Source organism: Athene noctua, chromosome 6, assembly GCF_965140245.1.
Source record: "Athene noctua chromosome 6, bAthNoc1.hap1.1, whole genome shotgun sequence".
Classification (NCBI taxonomy): domain Eukaryota; kingdom Metazoa; phylum Chordata; class Aves; order Strigiformes; family Strigidae; genus Athene; species Athene noctua.
This window is the reverse complement of record NC_134042.1, coordinates 795,150-813,946: the sequence shown is the minus strand read 5'-3', so window position 1 is coordinate 813,946 and position 18,797 is coordinate 795,150. Positions and strand designations below refer to the sequence as shown.

The 18,797-nt window shown below is 51.3% G+C and overlaps 1 protein-coding gene across 1 annotated transcript in view; it reads right to left on the bottom strand.

Moving 5' to 3' along the window:
• Positions 1-18,797, bottom strand: part of LOC141961798 (hydrocephalus-inducing protein homolog) — a 120,274-nt gene that overhangs the window by 46,259 nt on the left and 55,218 nt on the right. The window contains 7 exon segments of the mRNA XM_074909134.1: positions 663-976; positions 1,822-1,965; positions 3,698-3,841; positions 5,707-5,962; positions 8,093-8,331; positions 15,990-16,142; positions 18,393-18,557. Coding sequence (XP_074765235.1) covers positions 663-976; positions 1,822-1,965; positions 3,698-3,841; positions 5,707-5,962; positions 8,093-8,331; positions 15,990-16,142; positions 18,393-18,557 — 1,415 coding nt within the window.

Here is an 18,797-nt window from a genome sequence, read left to right as displayed (position 1 = left end):
ACAGCCCAGCGCTGGCTGGCCCTGCTTCCCAGGACGTTCAGACAAGTGCTCCCACCAACGCCTACAGCTGCACCCACAGCTGCAGCAGAACCTGCCCTTTCCCTGTAAGACACTAAATGGCTGTTTGGGGAATGTGATGTGCAGTTCAACAGATGAAAACTCACTGCACCAGTGTGGTGTTCGCCTCAGGCCACAAAGGTCTGAGAAAGCAGCTTTCCAACCCCAGCCTTCCTTCCCAGGGGAACCAGTATGGGGGCTACAGTAAAGCAGCAGCAAGAGACTGTGTAGGTTCTTAGTGTAAAATGACAACACATAGGGTTGGCAGGGAAGAAAAATCATATATCTGCTTGTCCCAGTGCCTAGGTATGGGTTTGTAGCTCCAGAAATAAAGCAGGACTCTGGGTTATGGACAATGCAGGAAGTGTTGGTAGCATCTCACAGCCCCAGCTTGGCTGGAGAACGTTGTTTCCTTCCCAGCGTCAAACTGGTGATCACTTATTCCCTGAGCACCTAAGCCCGACCACGGCTGGGAGGTGTTACTCCCCCAGGGAAAGTTGAAAGCAATTTGTCAGATCACAGGCAAACAGCCTTGGTCTTTGCAAAGCACAAACAGGACACGAGGAAGGAGAAGAGCTTCAAGGAGAGAGCAAAGGGGCACATACCTCATCTGGCTCACGCGGCTGTCCATCAGGAAGGACCAGTGGTACTGGACAAGAAGCGGGCTGCAGTTGGTCAGCTCGATGTAACGCACATCTCTGGTGTCGTTCAAGATGCAGCCGAAGTCCAGGGCCGTGGGCTGGATACGGAGATTTGGGAAGCAGACTTCTCCCCGAATGGTGACCTGCTCCTCATGAGGATGCTCCAGAAACTGTATCTTCAGAACCTTCTCCACTACCCGGCTACACAAATCCTCTTTATAAGCAGGGTTAAATCTGATGGAGAGAAGAAGTTCCTCCCCTATCTCCAGCTTCATGGGCTGCAAGGAAATGAAGAGTATTAATCACCAGTGTGATGAAGTCCCAAGGTCTGGCAGCACGAAACGTGGAAATGTTCAACGTCTGACCCCAGCATAGGCTTCTCAGTTCATCCTGTGTTTTCTTCACAGTGTGTGCCTGACTGCAAGCCCCACCACGCTCTGTCTGAGACTATCTCAGGCTCATCTCACTGTGCTCTGCATCAATACACGAGGAAAATAAATATTCTACTGCTGAATTTGGGACCCCCAGGAGCGATGTGCTAAATACACAACTAAATCAGCATTTGGCACACCAGGGCCTTTTGCCCCAGCTCTAGAGGAACTGCTTTGCTCTCCCAGCACAAGCAGCATGGCACTGCAGCCTCGCCCTTGCAGGGGCTAGTCACTGGCACAGCACAGAAGCGGTGGCCGTGCCTACAACGTTTAGCAGAGCCCATGTCCAACCCCTTCCTCCAACAACAGGGCAGAGGCCAGGCAGCGGCTGGAGGAGCCTCCTCAGCCTTCCTGGAGGCAGGGCTGCCCCTGAGGAAAGCCAGCTGCTCTGGAGGGTATCTGAGAATGGCTGCTGGAGAGCTCAGTGACTTCCAAGAGACACCGTTATACACGGCTTGCCCAGGCCTAGCTGCCTGCTCCCCTCTCCTCACGTCTTAGAGCCAGGATGTATTTCCCCAGTTCAGATGATATTTCGTTTCCTTCAGCAGCTTGCTTCAAATCTGACTTAGTTCAGGCCAGTCTACTGCTGAGTCTAAAGAATAAACTCCTCTGCTAGAGGACCTCCCAACAGAAACGTACCACCACACCCCCCCTCTTCAAACCCCACAGCGGGAGGGCCCACGGCTGCTCACCTGAGCGTCTGCAGAGAGGGGCTGCCGCTCCGCGTCACAGATTAAGAAGGGCTGCTCTAAGGCCAGGACGACGCTGAGTGGCAGGGCCGAGGCGTTTCTTAAAGAAAGAGGCTGGTGCTGCAGAGTTAGGACATCACCAGGTTGCTACAGAAACAGGACACAAGGGGAAAAAACAACGTGAAGTAGCCACGGAAGTCCTTCCCTTTCTGATGCATTTCAAGTTTTCCAACCCCAGAAGTGCATACACCTCTATTTACTATTTTTGTTAGTTTCTATCCTTCTAGGTGTTTTTTCTCTAAGTATATCAGATCCTTCCATGTTTAGAAACCACAGCATCCCCCGGGGACAGGGAAACACTCTGGCACACAGAGGAGGGAATAGGACCCTGAGAGGAGGCAGCTGCATGAACAAGACCAATAGCAGAAAGTGAACCCAGAGCACTTGTCTCCATTTTCTATCCTCTCGAGAAGAACGGCACAAGATGATTTTCACTCACATAGTCATTTCTTACAACCTTGTCAGCTCTAGTAGCCTCATAAGAGCAGTGATGCTGGTCAGAGGAGAAAAGCGAGCAGGATTTGGCCCATAGCAGAGAGCCTGCAGCAGCCTAAGGTTGGCTTTGAGCATCTACAGGCACATACAGCCAGGAGAAACCTCAACAGTCGGGCTGCAACGGGTGTCCTGCTGCCCCTGCTCCAGTGACAAGCTGTCTGTAGCCTCAAAGCTCGGCTCTGCCTAAGCTATTTCTTCCTGTTTATGCATTGCTCTGGGCTTCCTGCATGGTTTATATAAACTAGACAGTGTTTGGGCAACTTGTTCTGGATGTATTGATATCAAACAGCTGCAGTGTCATAACACTCAATAAATCCGAGCACATGGCATCAAGCAGACCACAGGCAGACATCAGGGATAGCTGAAAAGCTTCTAATTAAACCTGAACTGCCTGCTCACAGGATTTTGTGCTTCTCTGGAAGCCTGGGAACCAGAGGAGAGGCCTGAAAACACAGAAACTAAATAATGAAGTAGCTTCTCTTTTTCAGACACCTCAAGGGAGAGGGAAGGTGATGCAGGAGTCAGGATCCAGAGGCTAAGGGGCACCTGCTTTGCGCTGGCGTTATCATCACTGCAGGTGAAGGATGTCTGCGGGTCCTTTGAAGAAGGTGAAGCTTGGGGAATTGCAAAGGGCTACCATCCATGCCAAGAGCAGAGAAGGCAAACAGACAAAATGACAGGTTTTTCTCATCAGCCTGAAGAGCTGACAGGAATCTCAGTTCTTCTCAGCTTCCCTACGGGATCGGTGTTCAGACATCACCGTGCCTTGGAGGATCCCCAGAAGCCTCCCTTCACCCCGAGTACAGGAACTGGTGTCTCTCTAGAAGTAGCCATGATCCCCCTCGGCAGAGCAGCTGTTCTCTCTGTTTTACTTGGGTGAAGTTAAAAACCAGTCCCATCTCTGAAAACACCCTCGCTTACTTTACGAAGCCCCTCAGGAAGGGTGAGGAGGGGGTTTAGCATCGCTCAGCTGCAGCACTCTGCTCGCCCACCTCAGCCCCAGCACACGAGGTGGCTGTGCAAAGCCCACGCTGTTCTCGTGGGTCCCACACATCTCGCCCTGTGCCCTTGGCTCAGCAGCTCAACTCTGTCTCCACATCAAAAAGGCAGAATACAGCTGGTGGGACTGCTCCCGATCCCAGAGGGGCGAAATATTGATCTCAGTGTTAATGGCAAAATCTTGGTCCCGCTCAGCTCAATAGTCAAAGCCCCAGAGACTTGGAGAAGCCATTTAACTTCCTCCTTCAAACACAAGCACACGCCCCACCAGGCTTTCAGTCACCAGCCATGCTCTTCAGTGCCAGGATGAAATCCAGAGACTTACCTTCTCCACCCGGAAAGCGATTTCCCTGGAGGACATTTTCAGGACGGGAGCGATGAACTCGCAGGTGACATCCACTTCCATTATCGGAGCCTTCTCTGCCTTGCTCCCCACGACGGCGTGGCACAGCAGCCGCTCCTTCACCACCTGCACGGAGGAGTCACCCGTCACCCAGCGGGGCCCAGCAGGGCGTCCCCAAAACGCACTGTATTTGCTGCCCACCCAACCACAGACCCTGTTACCGCCATCAAGTTACAGCCACTGGGCTCCTCAACAGCCCCCTTTTCTTTTTATGCTGCATCCCATTTATTCTGCTCTCAAACGTCCGTAATGCCACACCCCACTATCCACAAAAAGCCCTTGTGAGTCATGTGCTGCCTACAATTGTAATAGTCCCTGCCCCAAATTATTACTGTTTTGATTTGTCCCACTGCCAGGCATAATACTTACAGAAAGCTGTAGGAACTTATTAAAAAAAAAATTTTTAAAATGCAACTATATTAAGGGAAACAGGTGACAGAAGGGCCAATGCTAGCAAACCCTCCCTTGGAAGCTTAGAGGACAGGATCCATGGGAAAAACCCAAACAGGCAGACTGCCTTCAGGTAAAGAGGGGGCCACCCATTCCTAGCAGGTACTGTGCCCTCCTAGAGCTGGTTTTAAAAGAAACCTCCCCAGGAAAGAGAGGTCTTGCAGTTTACATGAAAACCCTCTGCTTAAGCTGGATGCTCTTAAGACTTTTTCCTGATTTCTCATGGTTTCAGTTCCCCAAAATCCTCCCTTCATTTCTCACTCTTCCCTCTGCTACAACACCACAACTCCTCCTCAGAGCCTACAGACTCAAAACCATCTGTGCTGCATGTGCGATGCAGGGAGTTGGGCTTCTGACCGACATCAAGAGTATTAAGTTCTCAAGACCCGAGGAAGGTGGAAAGCCCACTCCCAGGGTCTTGGCTTTGACTGCAGGAGCCAGGTAGCCACAGCTCAGCTCACAGATCCTCTTTCAGCTTTCGCGGCAGGACAGCCTCTCCAGCACCCTGATCACTTTATTTCCTTTCTTTTCCCTGCTTCAACAAAACCTTTGGGCTCCGAACTGCACAGGGACAGTCCCATCGCAGTCAACTAGGTGAGTAATCAAGTATTCCTCAAGCTACCTACCAAGGCAGCCCTTTAAAACACCTTTCAAAACACAAGTATCAGCAAGAGCTTGATGCAGATTTATTCCACATTTGCCTAAACATCTGTGCCCAGCAGTCTTGGAGAGAGGGAATGCACACCAGGGTTAGCTGGAAGTTTCTCTGCAGAGTAGGATTTCCCCTGGAAATAAAGAGTCCAGGGAGGAGAACACCCCGTGACCCTGCTGAAATCTCCCCCTGAGCTGCCATCCAAGGGTGCTGCGAGACCTGGCTGCCCTTGGGACCCTGGGACTGGCTGAGAGACTGAGGTGAGCCGTTATGGAAATACTGACAAAGTCAAGCTGTCAATTGTAACGATCCCTGCAAACAGTTTCCCACGTGGATGAACATCACCCGATCGCTACAGCTGACACACTGTGTTCATTTTTCTGCTCCAGGACTCAGTGCTAGACGAGCCCTCTGCCCATGCTTGTCTACGGAGGAAAAATGATGCTACTCCCAGACACTCCCTCCCTTCACAGGTGTTTTGTTTTACTCACTGCTTCCCCCAAATACATTACTTTGCACTTTGTTATTTACTTTCTGCCTGTGCTCCTAGTCTAAGCGTAACTTATTTTCTCTGCCCTTCCTTTCTGCCTCAGCACATGACACCTTGTAACCTGCCATTTGCCCCTGAAGTAGCAATATCTCCTTCAGTCCGTGTTTTGGTATCAGCAGGTTGGGTTTACAGTAGCCATGGAAACATGAAAAAGCCTTAGGAACTGACAGTGGCCAGCAAGGAAAGCTGGTGCTGCCATGGTAGCTCGTGCTGTTAGAACAGTTTCTTGAAAGCACTTGCTCCTGATGGGGAAGGCTCAGCCCTCGGGGGGGACCTCACCTGAGGAGTGCTGGAGAAGCATTCCAGCACCATCTCCGTAGTCTTGCCCGGCATCAGCTCCACCCTCAGTGGCTGAACCTTAAACCCAGGGCGGGCAGGTCTGGGGCTCTGGGAGGAACCTTGGCCCTCGGTGGTGCTGACAGCAGGGACACGATGACGCCGGCGAAACGAGCCAGAACCTGCTGTTGACCAGTAGAGCCAACGGGTGCGCCGTCCTTTGTTTGTTACCTTGAAGCGGTAACAGCAGGGATCCAGGCTGGAAGGGAAAAGAGATGGAAAAAGTCATGGGAGCTGCTATCTCCCAGTGGTCACCCGGCTTCAGCACCCTGATGGCGTTACCCGACTGCACACTCAGCAATAAAAGCACCTCCAAAAAGGCTGACCTAGCTCAAAGCTTCAGCAAAAGCCAGACCTTGGTTGCCCCTAAGTTTATCAGCATCCAGCAGCTGCTCTGCGTACAGCAAGGAAGAGCTGCATGAAGATCATCATCTCAGCTGCTGCAGACAGAGCATCACCAGCCTAGAGACCCGCCGGTGACCTGGGCACCCCCTGCCTCGCTGGAAGGGCCCCTGCCCTGGCACCCCCAGCCCCTTAGGGAGCATCCAACCTCATCACCCCCAACACATCATCCTTTGCCTGAACAGTGCAGCTGCTGTTGTGGTTTAGGAAGATAATGCACTGTGAGAACACAGGATCAACAGAAGTTTCCCCAGATCAAACATGGCAGCAAGACCAGGTCTGGCTGCTGAGGGGATGAAGAAACGATGAGAGATGAATAACTAGAGCTAGATATAAACCAAAATGAATACTCAAGGGAAATTGATTTCTTCATGTAAGGAAACACTAACTGCAGGCTCATCTGGAGTAATTATTTTACCCTCTATAAATCTGAGCATGACCAGGACGTGAATTGTTCCTGGAACAGTTACTGGTTTTTTGAAAAGGACAGAATACACGGCTTACAAAATGCATGCCTGCCCCAGGCAGCTAAATGCACAGACCTGAGCCAAGAATAGAACAAACCAGCCGCTGAAACAGACTGTTAAAACATGATGCGTACAAGCTTAGTGTGAAATGGTTTCTGTGGTGGACAGCACAGACGAAAGCTTGGAGAAGCTCTGGGTGGATGCAGAATTTGTGGCTCTGGGAAAGCCCAACTCATCTGAGATGTTACCTGGGTCCCGTCTCAGCTCACCTGGGGCAGCTCTGCAGCCGACAGCAAAGGCAACAACTCCAGAGTCTGCAGAGCAAGACGTGAAGGGGGGCAGAGGACCATGACACAAATCACACTGACATCGCCCACTCCGTTGGGTAGCCAGTCTGTGGCTGCACAGAGCACAGGACACGCTGGACAAGCACCAACCCCCTGCAATGTCCCTGCGTATGTGGGTGGCTTGTGCATGCATATTTAACCCCCCAAAATCTATCCTACAGAGTAGGATCAACCTGCTTTTTCTACCCCCAAATTTAGGGATTGGACCGCTGTGGACACTCTGCAGCCAGGGAAAGGAACAGGCACCTCAAAAAGACTATTCTTCTCATCCTAAGAGGTGTCCAACACAAAGCAGGCAGCACTTTGAAAAGGCTTATTTTTCTCCCATTTACAGGAACAGGCCTGGTCAGATAGACGCGTTAGGACCAGTGAACCCCCTCCTTTGAGCCAAGCTCTTTAATTAACACCTTCCATTTATCCTGCCCAAACTCAGTGGACTTCTCCTCCTCTCCCTTCCAGAGCTGGTCCAGTGCCACCCTCGCCTGCCCGCACCTCAGGCTCCGCTGCGGCGGTGACGCCGAGGAAAGCCGGTGGGAGAGACGAGGGAAGAGCGACTACGTCTGATGAAGAGCAGCCCGGCAGGGGAGACGGGGAAGGCGAGCTAATGAGGGATGACACGGGGCAAAGAAATTCTGCTGCTCCTCAGGACCGCTGGGCAGAGGGCAAACAAAACAGCACCATTCATTTAGTCAGGGACCTGCTAACAAGCTACCACAAAGGTGTTCCGCTGTTGCGAGATGATACTCCACAGGGAAGGGAAAAACAATCAACATGATTGCAAAGGGAAATGTGTTTATACTTGTAATGTAGCATCTTCCACCCAGAGGCTTCCAGGACCTGCTGTTTTCCTCCAAATCTCTTTTTGTTCAAGTGAGGAAATAGATGTATTATAACTAAAGACAAGTCAGTGACAATTTAACAACTGGTTTCCATTTTGGTGGCTTTTGAGGGTATCTAACAACTTTCAAATGGCCACAGAAGGTTTCTAAAGGAAGCCCTGGGGCTTCAGGAAAACAGAGCCAGGACCTTGAGCGCTGAAGAACAACCAGCCTGAAGGACTACAGCAAAACTGCCCCTTGCTGAGCCCACGGCAGAAGCTGAGAGATACCCTACCTGAAGTGGGGTCCCAAGTTGAGCTCCGGCGCAAAGAGTTTGTCAGTGACAATCGTGGTGCCAGTGCCAACAGCCCGGACGGGGATCACGTAGGTGTGGCTGTTCTCGATGAACAGGTTCACCTCGTCCTTGAATTTCTCCGTGTCATCCAAGCTTGCTACGACAGCTACTGACACCTCTGTCTCAGGAGGAATCACTCCTTCACTGGGTTCAATCCTCCAGCACGAGCATTCACGAGCCTGTAAGACAAGCCGAACACTAACTTAGCATGGAAACCACGGACCCTGGGCTCTTGTGGGGTGCAGGAAAAGGAAGGACTGAAGATATGAGGATAAAAACCAGAGAGGCTCCATTTCCCTAAATCCAAGCTGGAAACAACAACTATGCAGGAGCTTCTACAACCTGTATTTTACCTTCCTTTAACAGACTCACTTCATTAACCCAGTGTTGCCCAACCCAAGGGATGCTCATCCTCAGGAGGAGGTTATTCCTCCTCCAGTCTCTCTTTCGGAGCGCACGCCAAGGGAAGCTACTTCACCTCTCCTGGCTTCCTGACAATGGGCGCTGGGCTGGCATAAAGGCTCAAGGCCAGAGGAAGCCAGGACTGCTCAAATCCCACCGCAGCAGCCACACGGCTGGGGGATACTGCTGAGAGCCTGAAGAGTAACTCTGCAAAACCGGCTGATCAAACCCCTGACACCAACGTCTTCTTTCCCAAGAGTTACTCAGTGCTTCTCAACAGCCCCCGAAGAACTGAAGCACTCGGTTCCCACTGATCACCAGCTGCAGTGAGGTGCCCCAGTGCCTTCTGCTTTGGAAAATTCAGCTATAAATGTTCATAGCAGGGCAGTAAAGCAATAAGCAGAAAGCAAACTGGAAGGCACGTGCCCTGTAGGCATGGCCCGGGCTTCCAAGCACTCTCTTCCCTCTGGTTTCTCATGGACCTCCCTCCACAGCTGCGGCAGTGAAGGTGCTGGACCCCAGCCCCTCTAAAACCACGTTCCCAGGGAGCAAGCCTGCAGAGAGGAAACACACACCGTGCTCCCTGGCCAGCGGGAAATGCACAGGGAGGCAGATGTACAGCTTCCAAGTGTCCATCACGGTGGTGGTGGTGCCTGCACCCCACACTTCAGTGCCGTGTTTGGGGTGACAGGCACTACTCATCCAAAACCCTGCAGTATTGTAAGAGAAGAGGTTTCCCCCCGCCTTTTTTATTTTTTAATGGAAAGCAACAGTGTGCTTGGAGGCCTGACACGATCCAAGCAAATGCTCGATCCAGATGAGGTTAGCTCGAGTTCCCATCCATCAGGCTGGCAGCACTCAGCTCTAACAGGACACCAGCCAGCCCAAGGGAGAAGAGCGTCAGAAAACCAAGCAGCACTTTGAAGTCTTGGGAAGCATTTTAAATAACCCCCCAAAGCGACCTCTGCTAGCAAGGGTAAGACTTTCTGCGGCCAGGGAAGCAAAAACTTGCTGACAGGCAGCGTCCCAGCAGCGTGTGTAGGATGCCCCAGCTCGGATAGCTCCTTAGGCTGGCTGTGCCCTGCATGGAGAGCAGGTCGGGTCTGCACGCCTGCGTCCCAGGTGGAGCATGCCAAAGGCATCAACATTATTCCAAGTGCTGGCAAAATCAATCAACTCTGCTCCATTTAATTTGTCCTCTAGAGCTGCAAAAGAAAGTCTTTAAAAAAGCAAGATGAGAATGGGATGAAGGAAGGTTGTTGGCACAGGGTAAACTCTGGGGCCTCACACAGGATCCCACCACCCCTCCTCTGCTGCCCCTGCATCCCGTGCGCAGCCCATCACTAGCCTCAGAGGATCCCCTGCGCTGCCACCAGCCGAGGGCTACCCAGCCAAGGCGTTCACACCAAGCCGGTGGCTGTTAGCTTTTCTTTGCCCTCTGATTCATGGTAGCTCACTGGAAAAGGAGACCTGATAGCTCCACCCCAGAGGTGAACCTGCATGTCTGCTATCTGGCAAAGCTCATTTATCAAAGCTTGGCAACAAGCCAGGCAGTAAATTGTACCCAAGAAACTATGACTGAGGAATAATGACAGGCTGTCTCGATGGAGCCAGACTTTGAATTTCCCAGGGTGAGCCAGGGCCAACAGCCCACTCCAGAGGAGCAGGAATGGCATCGGGTCCTCATTCTTTCCATTAGCATTTGGTGTGGGTCCAAGGGGCAGCACGGGGCAGCACAGTGCACCACTGAACAGGAGACCTGCCGGGACCAAAAGGCTCTGCCGGGCCAGACTCACTCAGGCTTCCAGGTCAGCTTCTGCCTGCGTGGATCCAGGCTGCGTCCCAGAGACAAGGAATCTCTTGGAGCCACGCTAAAAATTCCCCCCACTTTGAAGACCACGATCTAAATTCTTATAACGTCCCTGCTACTCGCTTATCCTTGAATGCTCCAGAACACAACCCAGCAGCCCTGTGCACTGGATAGACAAAAACAGTGGCTATTTCTGTCCCTGCAGGAGCTTGCACAGAGTCCCTGAGTGCTGGGCAAGGGTGGGGATCAATCACTTACTCAAGAAGCTCAATGCTGAGATCACTAGCTTCTCCCAGGACACATTTCCACTGCGAATAAGAGCTGCCAGAATTTGGATATAAGACACCACTGTGCATCTAAGAGATGGATGGATGGATGGATGGATGGAATGGCATTGATGGCTGGGATGGGATGGATGCCCTAAGGGATGACTGAGGAGCCACCACACTCAGTTCTCTTGAAGCTGCATAAAGCTAGTTAATTAAGTGATCTGGTCATTCTGGCCTTGCACAAGTGAAAGAGGAAGCAGAACTCAGTATTAAAATGCAGCTGTACTTTACCAAGCCACAGCCCTAGCAAGGGAGCATTCACACCTTTGTCAGCTGACCCATCGCTCCTCACAGAGGCTGCACATGAAGGGGAAATAAAACCCCGTCCCACATCAGTTGTGCACAGAGCCTCCTCCCGGGTGTTTCAGCAGTCCTGAGGTGGGGGACCCTGCGTTCTTCATTTCAAAGCTACTCTTTATCCGCACAAACTGCCAGTGGCAGAAGAGAGCCCCAGACGGCCCCGAGCCCCAGTAGGAGGTGGAGGTCAGGGCACGAGGCTGGCTGGATGCTCCCACCAACCACCAGCCGCCTCCTGGCACCTCAGCACCAGCATCTCCTCGGCGAAAGCACGGATGGGGACCACTTTGGTTTAGCCTCTGCCCCAGAGCACCATCAACGGGATGTTTTATGAAATCAAAAGGCAGAGCCTCTAAAAAAAAAAAAAAAAGTAGTGTGGCACTCACTGCCACTGACAACAGAGCCTAACTTGTCAAGCTTGGTTCAGCCAATAGCAGACTGCTGAGCGAGCTAACTAAACTTGTCTCCATTTGTGTCCCTGGTCCAGAGCTCACCCCTCCAGATCCCATCTGCGCTTCCTCGCTGGGCTGGGGAGATCAGGGCCACCTGGTTTGATAACCAAACTCCTCCTGCTTTTCCTTTGGGAAAAGCACCCTCCTGAGTCACTCTTGCTTCTCGGAGCATAACTGCCTTGAAGATTCTACCCTTCTTTAATTCATTTAGCCAACAGGTACAGCATGATACGACAAGTTTAATTTCCCTAGACAAGCAGGATAATAATTTCTTCCATTACTAAAAACAGCAATTCTGAAAGGGCATGAACTCATAGAAGATACCTTACGTGATAAAAACCAAACTCCCCCCTGTCGCCAGGTTTCAGGCACCTTTTCCAAGCTCTCCTCCACACCTCTGCTCCCCTTTCTAAGAGCCACATGCTCTGGACTTAAGCCTGCTGGACCTAAGCCTGTGTGCGACACTGGGAGGGACGCAGCCTTCCACCTTCCTCAGGTTTTGGTACAACCTGTCACCAGGGCAAGACTGACGCTCCTGGCCGTGACCCCTGCTCATGACTGATGCCGTGTGTTTCCAGGCACAGGTGGCTACAATGAATGGTTCCCTCCAGCTCTGGCAAGACCAAACTGGCTGGAAATCAGCAAATTGGTACTGCTGTATTAGCAAAACATGGCCTTTAAAACCTAAACTAAAAGGTGAGCTTTTGGAGCACCATGAGGCTCTGGTGAGACAGCTCTGGAAAGAGTTAAGCCTGTGCATCTGTTCCCGTGCTGGGCCTGGCTCATCCCCATCCCCCACTTTGCCAGCTGACATTCTGGTATATTTTGTTTTCTGTATCGGGGCGACTGACACTGGCACTGCCTGGCTCTCTGGCCCAGTCGCTGTGCTGGTGGAGGCGACTGATACTGGTTCTGCCTGTTCCCCCGGCCCGGATACTGTACCAGTAACTTCACTCTCAGGTTCTGTAGCCTTTTCTCCCCCCTGAGGGCAGTGGGTGGTATTAAAGAGGACACGGTAGGCATGGGCAAGTCCCCAACACATTGCAGCGATTTGTGTCTCCTGGGTTTTGCCAGTTTGGTAACACACCCTTTCTAAGCACTCCATCAGCTTCTCAGGGCTCTGCATTTGCTCAGGAGTGAAGTTCCGAAGCATTGGGGGTGCCCACCGACTCAGGCCTTCGCCCATCTTTTCCCACACCCCTTGCCACTCACTATCATCTGACCACAGAGCAGGTTTCCAGGCACTGCTATTGTTAGAGAAGCGCCGCATGGCCAAAACAAGATCTGGCAGGCATTCAGAAAGCATTGTGCTGCAATCACACTGCCCTGCAGGCTCCAAGGATAACTGAAACTCTCAAAAACCGAGAGGATCTCTTCCCCTGGCTCACCCACAGAGGGGGTGAGACCCCTAACAAAAGCCCAAACGGCAAACAGGTACCGGCCCGCCCCCCCCCAGCGATACAAACACATTATAAGCAGTCAGGAGCCAGTACAGCAAAATAAGACCCTTTACACATTTTCCACTGATAACAAACACCAGCACTGGGAACACACAGTGGATATAAGGAATAATCCAGCTCCACCACGCAAGCAAGTGGGCCAGCATTGAAAACATTGTCTTATCAAACCGTACAAATACAAACAGAAAAATTGCACCCAACAGATTGCTCTAGCACACTCTGGTCAGGGTCTGTCCCTTTTTGATTCTTATTTCAACCCTCTTGTGCCCCACGTTGGTGCGCCAAAAAGGCTGTGATGGTTTAGGCCCTGCCGGGACCGGAGACCACGTTGCTGTTGTCACTCCCCCACCCTCGGATACAAGTAGGGCACAAACCCCGGGTTGAGATAAGAAGAAATTTAATACAGCAGTGTAATAAACAATCTGAACAACAACAGTAGCAATAATAACAACAACAAACAGTAATAACAGTAAACAAGACAAAAGATATACAGAGAAATACCGCAATGGTTACAGACAGCCCCGTGCTCCCCGCCACCAAAGCCACAAAGGAAAAAGAATTCCCACGCTCCCGCGCCTGGACCTGAGGTCAGCATGGTATGAATAACCTGGCTGGAGATTCCTTCCCCCTCTCTGCTGGGGAAAACTTAACCCTATCCTAGCTGAACCAGGACAGCATCTTATCTTCAAAAGTTCTGCTCACCTTGGAAGAGACCCCATATTCAGGGCCAGTGTTGCCCATATCCTGGAAAGTTAATTCAACACTCATTTCTAAATAGCATTACAGATATCATTTGAAGGGCACAGCACTGTTACCCACAAAAAAAGCATCTTGCCTTGCTCAGATAATGCTCTTTTCTCCCATAGAGCAAGAAGAAATCTTGACTTGACAGGAACAGCAATTTGCAGGTGATGGTTAATACCACCACCAAGGTGGCACCATGGCCATCTGCATTACAGCATTTTCCTTTCCTGTTTCGAACAAGATACTAAACTTATACTTGCCCTGTTGCTGTCCCTTTATTAATCTTGTTCGGTTTGTTGAGCTGCCAGTCAGCGTGCTGTAACATTGCTGATGCAATGCTGCTGTGAAAATTTCAATCATAGCTCCTTCCTTTGAGCAGGGACCGTGATCTCTAAGCCTAACTGCAAACAGCCACGGTTTCGAGATCAGCCATCAAACAGGAGACAGGGAAATCACAGCTCACCGTCCTGCAGCAATCTCCAGGCAGGAAATCAAAGCAGCAGCTTTTCTGTCTTAGAGAACACAAGACTTGGGCTCAGGGGCACAACTGGATGCAGGATGCCCAAGTCACCCACCAGCAAGGCTAAGGGACTGCCTCTGCTCTCAGAGGTACGTGTGCAGTTCACCCTGGCACCTGACTGCATCTCAGATCTTATCTCCAAAATTATTCAGTCCTCTCTTCTTCCCCTCAATAAACGGCCAGGCAGCCTAAGGCAGCAGCAAAGGGCAAAACTTCAACTGAGGCAGCAAAGCAGCACCAAAGGAGGCAGCTGCTGGGGGCAGGGAGCAGCTGGAGCACACCTCGCCTGCCGCAGTGCTGCTCCCCTGGAGCTCAGCATCGGGGGGATGAAGAGTCTGAAGAGCCCTTGCTGAAACGACTGATCGAGCAGGTTCTCAGGACCTGCTCCCTTGAACACCTCCGTGATAGCAGCAGCTGTCCTGAGAAGCCGAGATGCTCACCGTGGGGTAAGTCAAGCCTGTGGGGTCAGCAGGGGGGACTACGGAGCAGCAGAGCCCACCCTTACTGCAGGGCAAGAAACCATCCCTGACCCCCCTGCTATTATTGTTCTATTTATTGATTAGCCACAATATTTGCAGAGATGGCAGTGAAGCAGGATAGGACTCATTGCCCAGCCCCACGCCTTAGGGCCCTGAGGCAATGCAGAGGCAGAGACACCCTGCGAGCCCCCCGGGACACACAGGCTGCCCGGGGAGGGAGGGCAGGCGTGAGGCCGGACAGCAGTGCCGGAGCAGCTCTGCGGGTCAGGGCCTGCTATGAGCACGCAAACCCCGTCCTTCACACACCAGCACCACCCACCCCAGGTGGCTTGCTCTCTGCAGAGATGGAAAGCAGGTTTTCATTGTGGAATCAAAGCAAGCTGCCCTGGGAATCCCCCACTTTGAGGTTACGTTTATCCCCCAAACAGCTGGAAAAGCCGCGTGAGGGAAATTCAGCCCCGTCCTTGGCCCAGGAGGCTGAGCCTGTACTCTCACACACTGCCTGATGCTCCATCCACAACACCCAGTCCACACTGCCAGGCCTGGGCTAACCAGCCCCAGGAGCCTGACCCACCTGGCACGGAGAAGAACAAACCCCCTCCGAACCCTGCTTTCAAGCCCCTCACAGATCTCCCCTCCAGTGGGGAGCACACCCCACCCGGCCTCAGCGCACGAGCCCGTGCTGGCTGCATCAGCCCTGCTCCCCCTGCCAGGAGCAACCCACCCTCCCTGGGCCGTGCAGCTTCTCACCCTACGCAGCCTCCAGGATTAAAGAGCCTTTCTCTGCAGCCAGTCTCCAGAGGTGCTCTGCAACGCGACGGACTCCACCGTGGGTACACCACCATTACACGTACGTTCTTGTGCAACAACCCAGCTGGTTTGACACCCAGCAGGTGTGAAACTCACCTCACTGCGAGCAGTTTGAGGCCAGACCTCACACCCTAGTCTCTGTCATTACCAGCAGTTCGGCACAAAGCAAATGCAGATCTAACAGGGAAACCGTGTGGAAACCCATGCCCTTTCAGGAGCAAAGGGCCACGGCGTTCTCTTGGTCTCAGAGCTCCAAACACATGAGTCTTAGAGCTAAATACCTTCCACAAAATAAAGGGAGAACTTGCAACACTGATCCAGACTCATTTCTGCTCAAGCATCTACGCAAATTTTCTGTTTTACTCAGGGGTCCCCCAGCTAAAACTGCCCCCAGACCAGGCTCCTCTTGCTGCATTGTGATGGAATACATTGCTCTCTCAGTCATCTAGTGATATGCAAATGTTGCATACAATAATTAAGTCACAGGTTGCTCGTCAGTCATTTTTGTTGGAAAATAGCTCCACAGACACTTACCATCGTTGCCCTGAAGGATGCAGGGATGACACTCTGATTGGAGAGGTGGAGAGTTCGGGAGGCATCTTGCAGAACTTGGATACTGCCAAAATTTATTTTGCTTGGATGCACGTAGACAACTGGTCCTTCTCCAGTGCTCACTAGATGGATTTTCTGCTCCAGAAAGCAGGTAGGAAAGATCAAAAAAAAGAAGAGAGAAAGTTTAAAATGATTAAACGGCTCTAAGGGTACTCCTAGACTGGGGGATAATTACGGCTGTTTGAAGTTTTCAGTGTTGTAAAACTGAAACCAAAGGCCTGGAGCCAGTGTGGGACCTGGACTGATCCCATCTGAAAGGCACAAGCTCCCGTTATCAGAGGATAAAGAAACCCTGTTTCCCATGCTTGCTTTTTCACACCTCCTCCGCACTGGTAACTCTCCTTCCTCTACCTTGTGCCTGCTCCCACTCCTTCTACTGCTCAGTCTTGCCCCAGAGCACCCTCCCTGACTCCTGCTGCTGCACAGCACACTGGGACAGTGGCTTTAGTCCCAAAGCTACGCCTGTGAAAGCCAGCACCAGCCAGAGGCAAAGCAGGCCCTTCAGAGTAGAGATCACACAAGTTAGTTGCTCTGATCTGCACTTACGTCTATTCCTGGTATTATACGGATAATGGGCATTAATTATTAATTACATCATTCAAGCAGTATTTTTTCCTTTTGACAGTCTGAGACCCAAAAGTTCTGTTCTTGAAGAACCGTCACAGACTACTGGGGAAGGAATGTGGATCCCTTTGCTAAACCACCTCCTCACATCAGTAAAAACATTCAGGAGGCATTCAGGAGATTTAGCAGCATCATTTCCACTTGTTTCATTAAAAGTTTAAATCCCTGTAACTACTTCCAAAATGTCAGCCTTTCTTTCTGTTACAGAAAGCTTAAGGCTCACAGGAGCCCTCTGACATCCTCTTTCATGCTCAGAGATGAGAAGACATTTTAAAACAGCTGCTTCAAAAGTTGATATCCTTTTAAATTAAAGCTTAATTAACTGTATTTGATCTTGATTTCAGCTAAATGAAGCCAGGACACTACAGACAACATTCTCTTGCCTACATTTTGTGGTCATTGCTGCTGTTGTGTATGCCTGACTGTGAACATCAGCCTTCAGGAAGCTTTAGTCCAGGAATGCTTTGCCTCATCCATTTCCAAGCTTGGCAGAAAAAAAAGTGTCTCTGTGCTCCAGGTGCAAGCGGCCTGGAGACTCATGAGTCTTTGGCTGGGGCTCTCGGCAAAGAGCTATGATGGGTGTTTCTCAGACGCGATGGGCCTGACTTTCAGCACGGCCTCTTACACAGCGCTTGCGTTAGCAGGATTCAGGGATGTCCCTGTGTGCTCCTGAACAAAAGGCCTAACGAAGCACCAGAGCTCTTCATCTAACCACACAGCAGATGAGGGGTTGTTCTGGGCTTCAGACTGGCCTTCTTATCCTGTCTGACCTAGCTGTAATTAAATGCTGTGTCAGACACTTAGATTACCACCTGGGATGATACCATCCTTCCTCTTCTCTAGGTGAAGGGGAGTGGCTGCAAGTCTACTTGAGATTACAAGACCTCCTGACCTTGTTAATGGATAGGAACCAGTAAAGTAGGATGCTTAGTTTTAACGTTAACCATCACTTGTGTTTCACTAGCTTTTATTTTTCCTGTATTGTACTGCAATGTATACTATTTCATTTATACTCTTTTCCTAACTACCCTCTGACATCTCACCCACTTGTAAAACATCTTGAAACCTGTAAACCCTTGCCTAGTGGAGACAAAACAGGCCTTAGACAGCCTGGTAAACTCCCTGAGTACCTCCCTGATAACAGGGACCTAAGAACGCAAGACAATCGCCTGAGAAGACGCCAGTGTCACGAAAAGCGACTGGGAGCGGGTTTACACCAACCCCCTCGGAACAAACAGGAGCTGAAGGATGGTGAGGTCACTCCATGACCATGCATGGACACGGGAAACCTCAAGTTCAGCCAGCGGGCAGTGTGAGGAAGACGATGTGGACCACCAGGGGGGAGAAGACCCTCAGTCTATTTTTACAATGCACGCTCATTTACTACGTAAATGAATTCTGTATATTAGTCAGAGAGCTTTGCTAGTAGCTGCGGCACTTGTGGTGGAGCGATCCCCAGCGCTGCCCAGCGCTGTGAATAAAGAATCCCTGCTGAACCGTCATAATTCTGACTGTGAAGCTCTTTGTTTCACAGACATTAGCTGTTGCGTGTGCCACAAACCCCTTCTTTCCTTGTCCACACCGGCATATATTACAAGTTCTTGTTTTCCCGGGAAGGATCCCCGGAGTTAGCAACCCTGCCTGAGGCTTCACACCCCACCAAGAGGAGTCGCACCAAGGCCCACGTCCCCCAGAACTCACCAGAGGGGATCTGTCACTCCCAAACACTGCAACATGAGCAACAGTGTCCTGCTCTCCCGTCACCAGGGCCTCCAGCGTCAACGGGACCTCCACGGAGCTGCGAGGCTGGACAATCCCCCACGGCACGGGGCTGGAGTACCACACAGAAGCGTCCTCCTTGTGCTCCTGTAAGGGACAGAGTCAAACGCAACACACAGGAGTGACCTTGGGGGAAACTTTGAACTCCTCAACATCTACCACAATGGCAATTCACACACATTTTCAAAAACCCCTAGGAGAAAGCAGAAAAGTACAAAGCAAGATACAAGACTTGTATGGGCTTAGCATCCTCAGAGGGTCCAAAACCTGCTGCACCCACAAACACCCACTCCTGTGCTGGCAGCCTCCTTGCAGAAGCTTTTCACA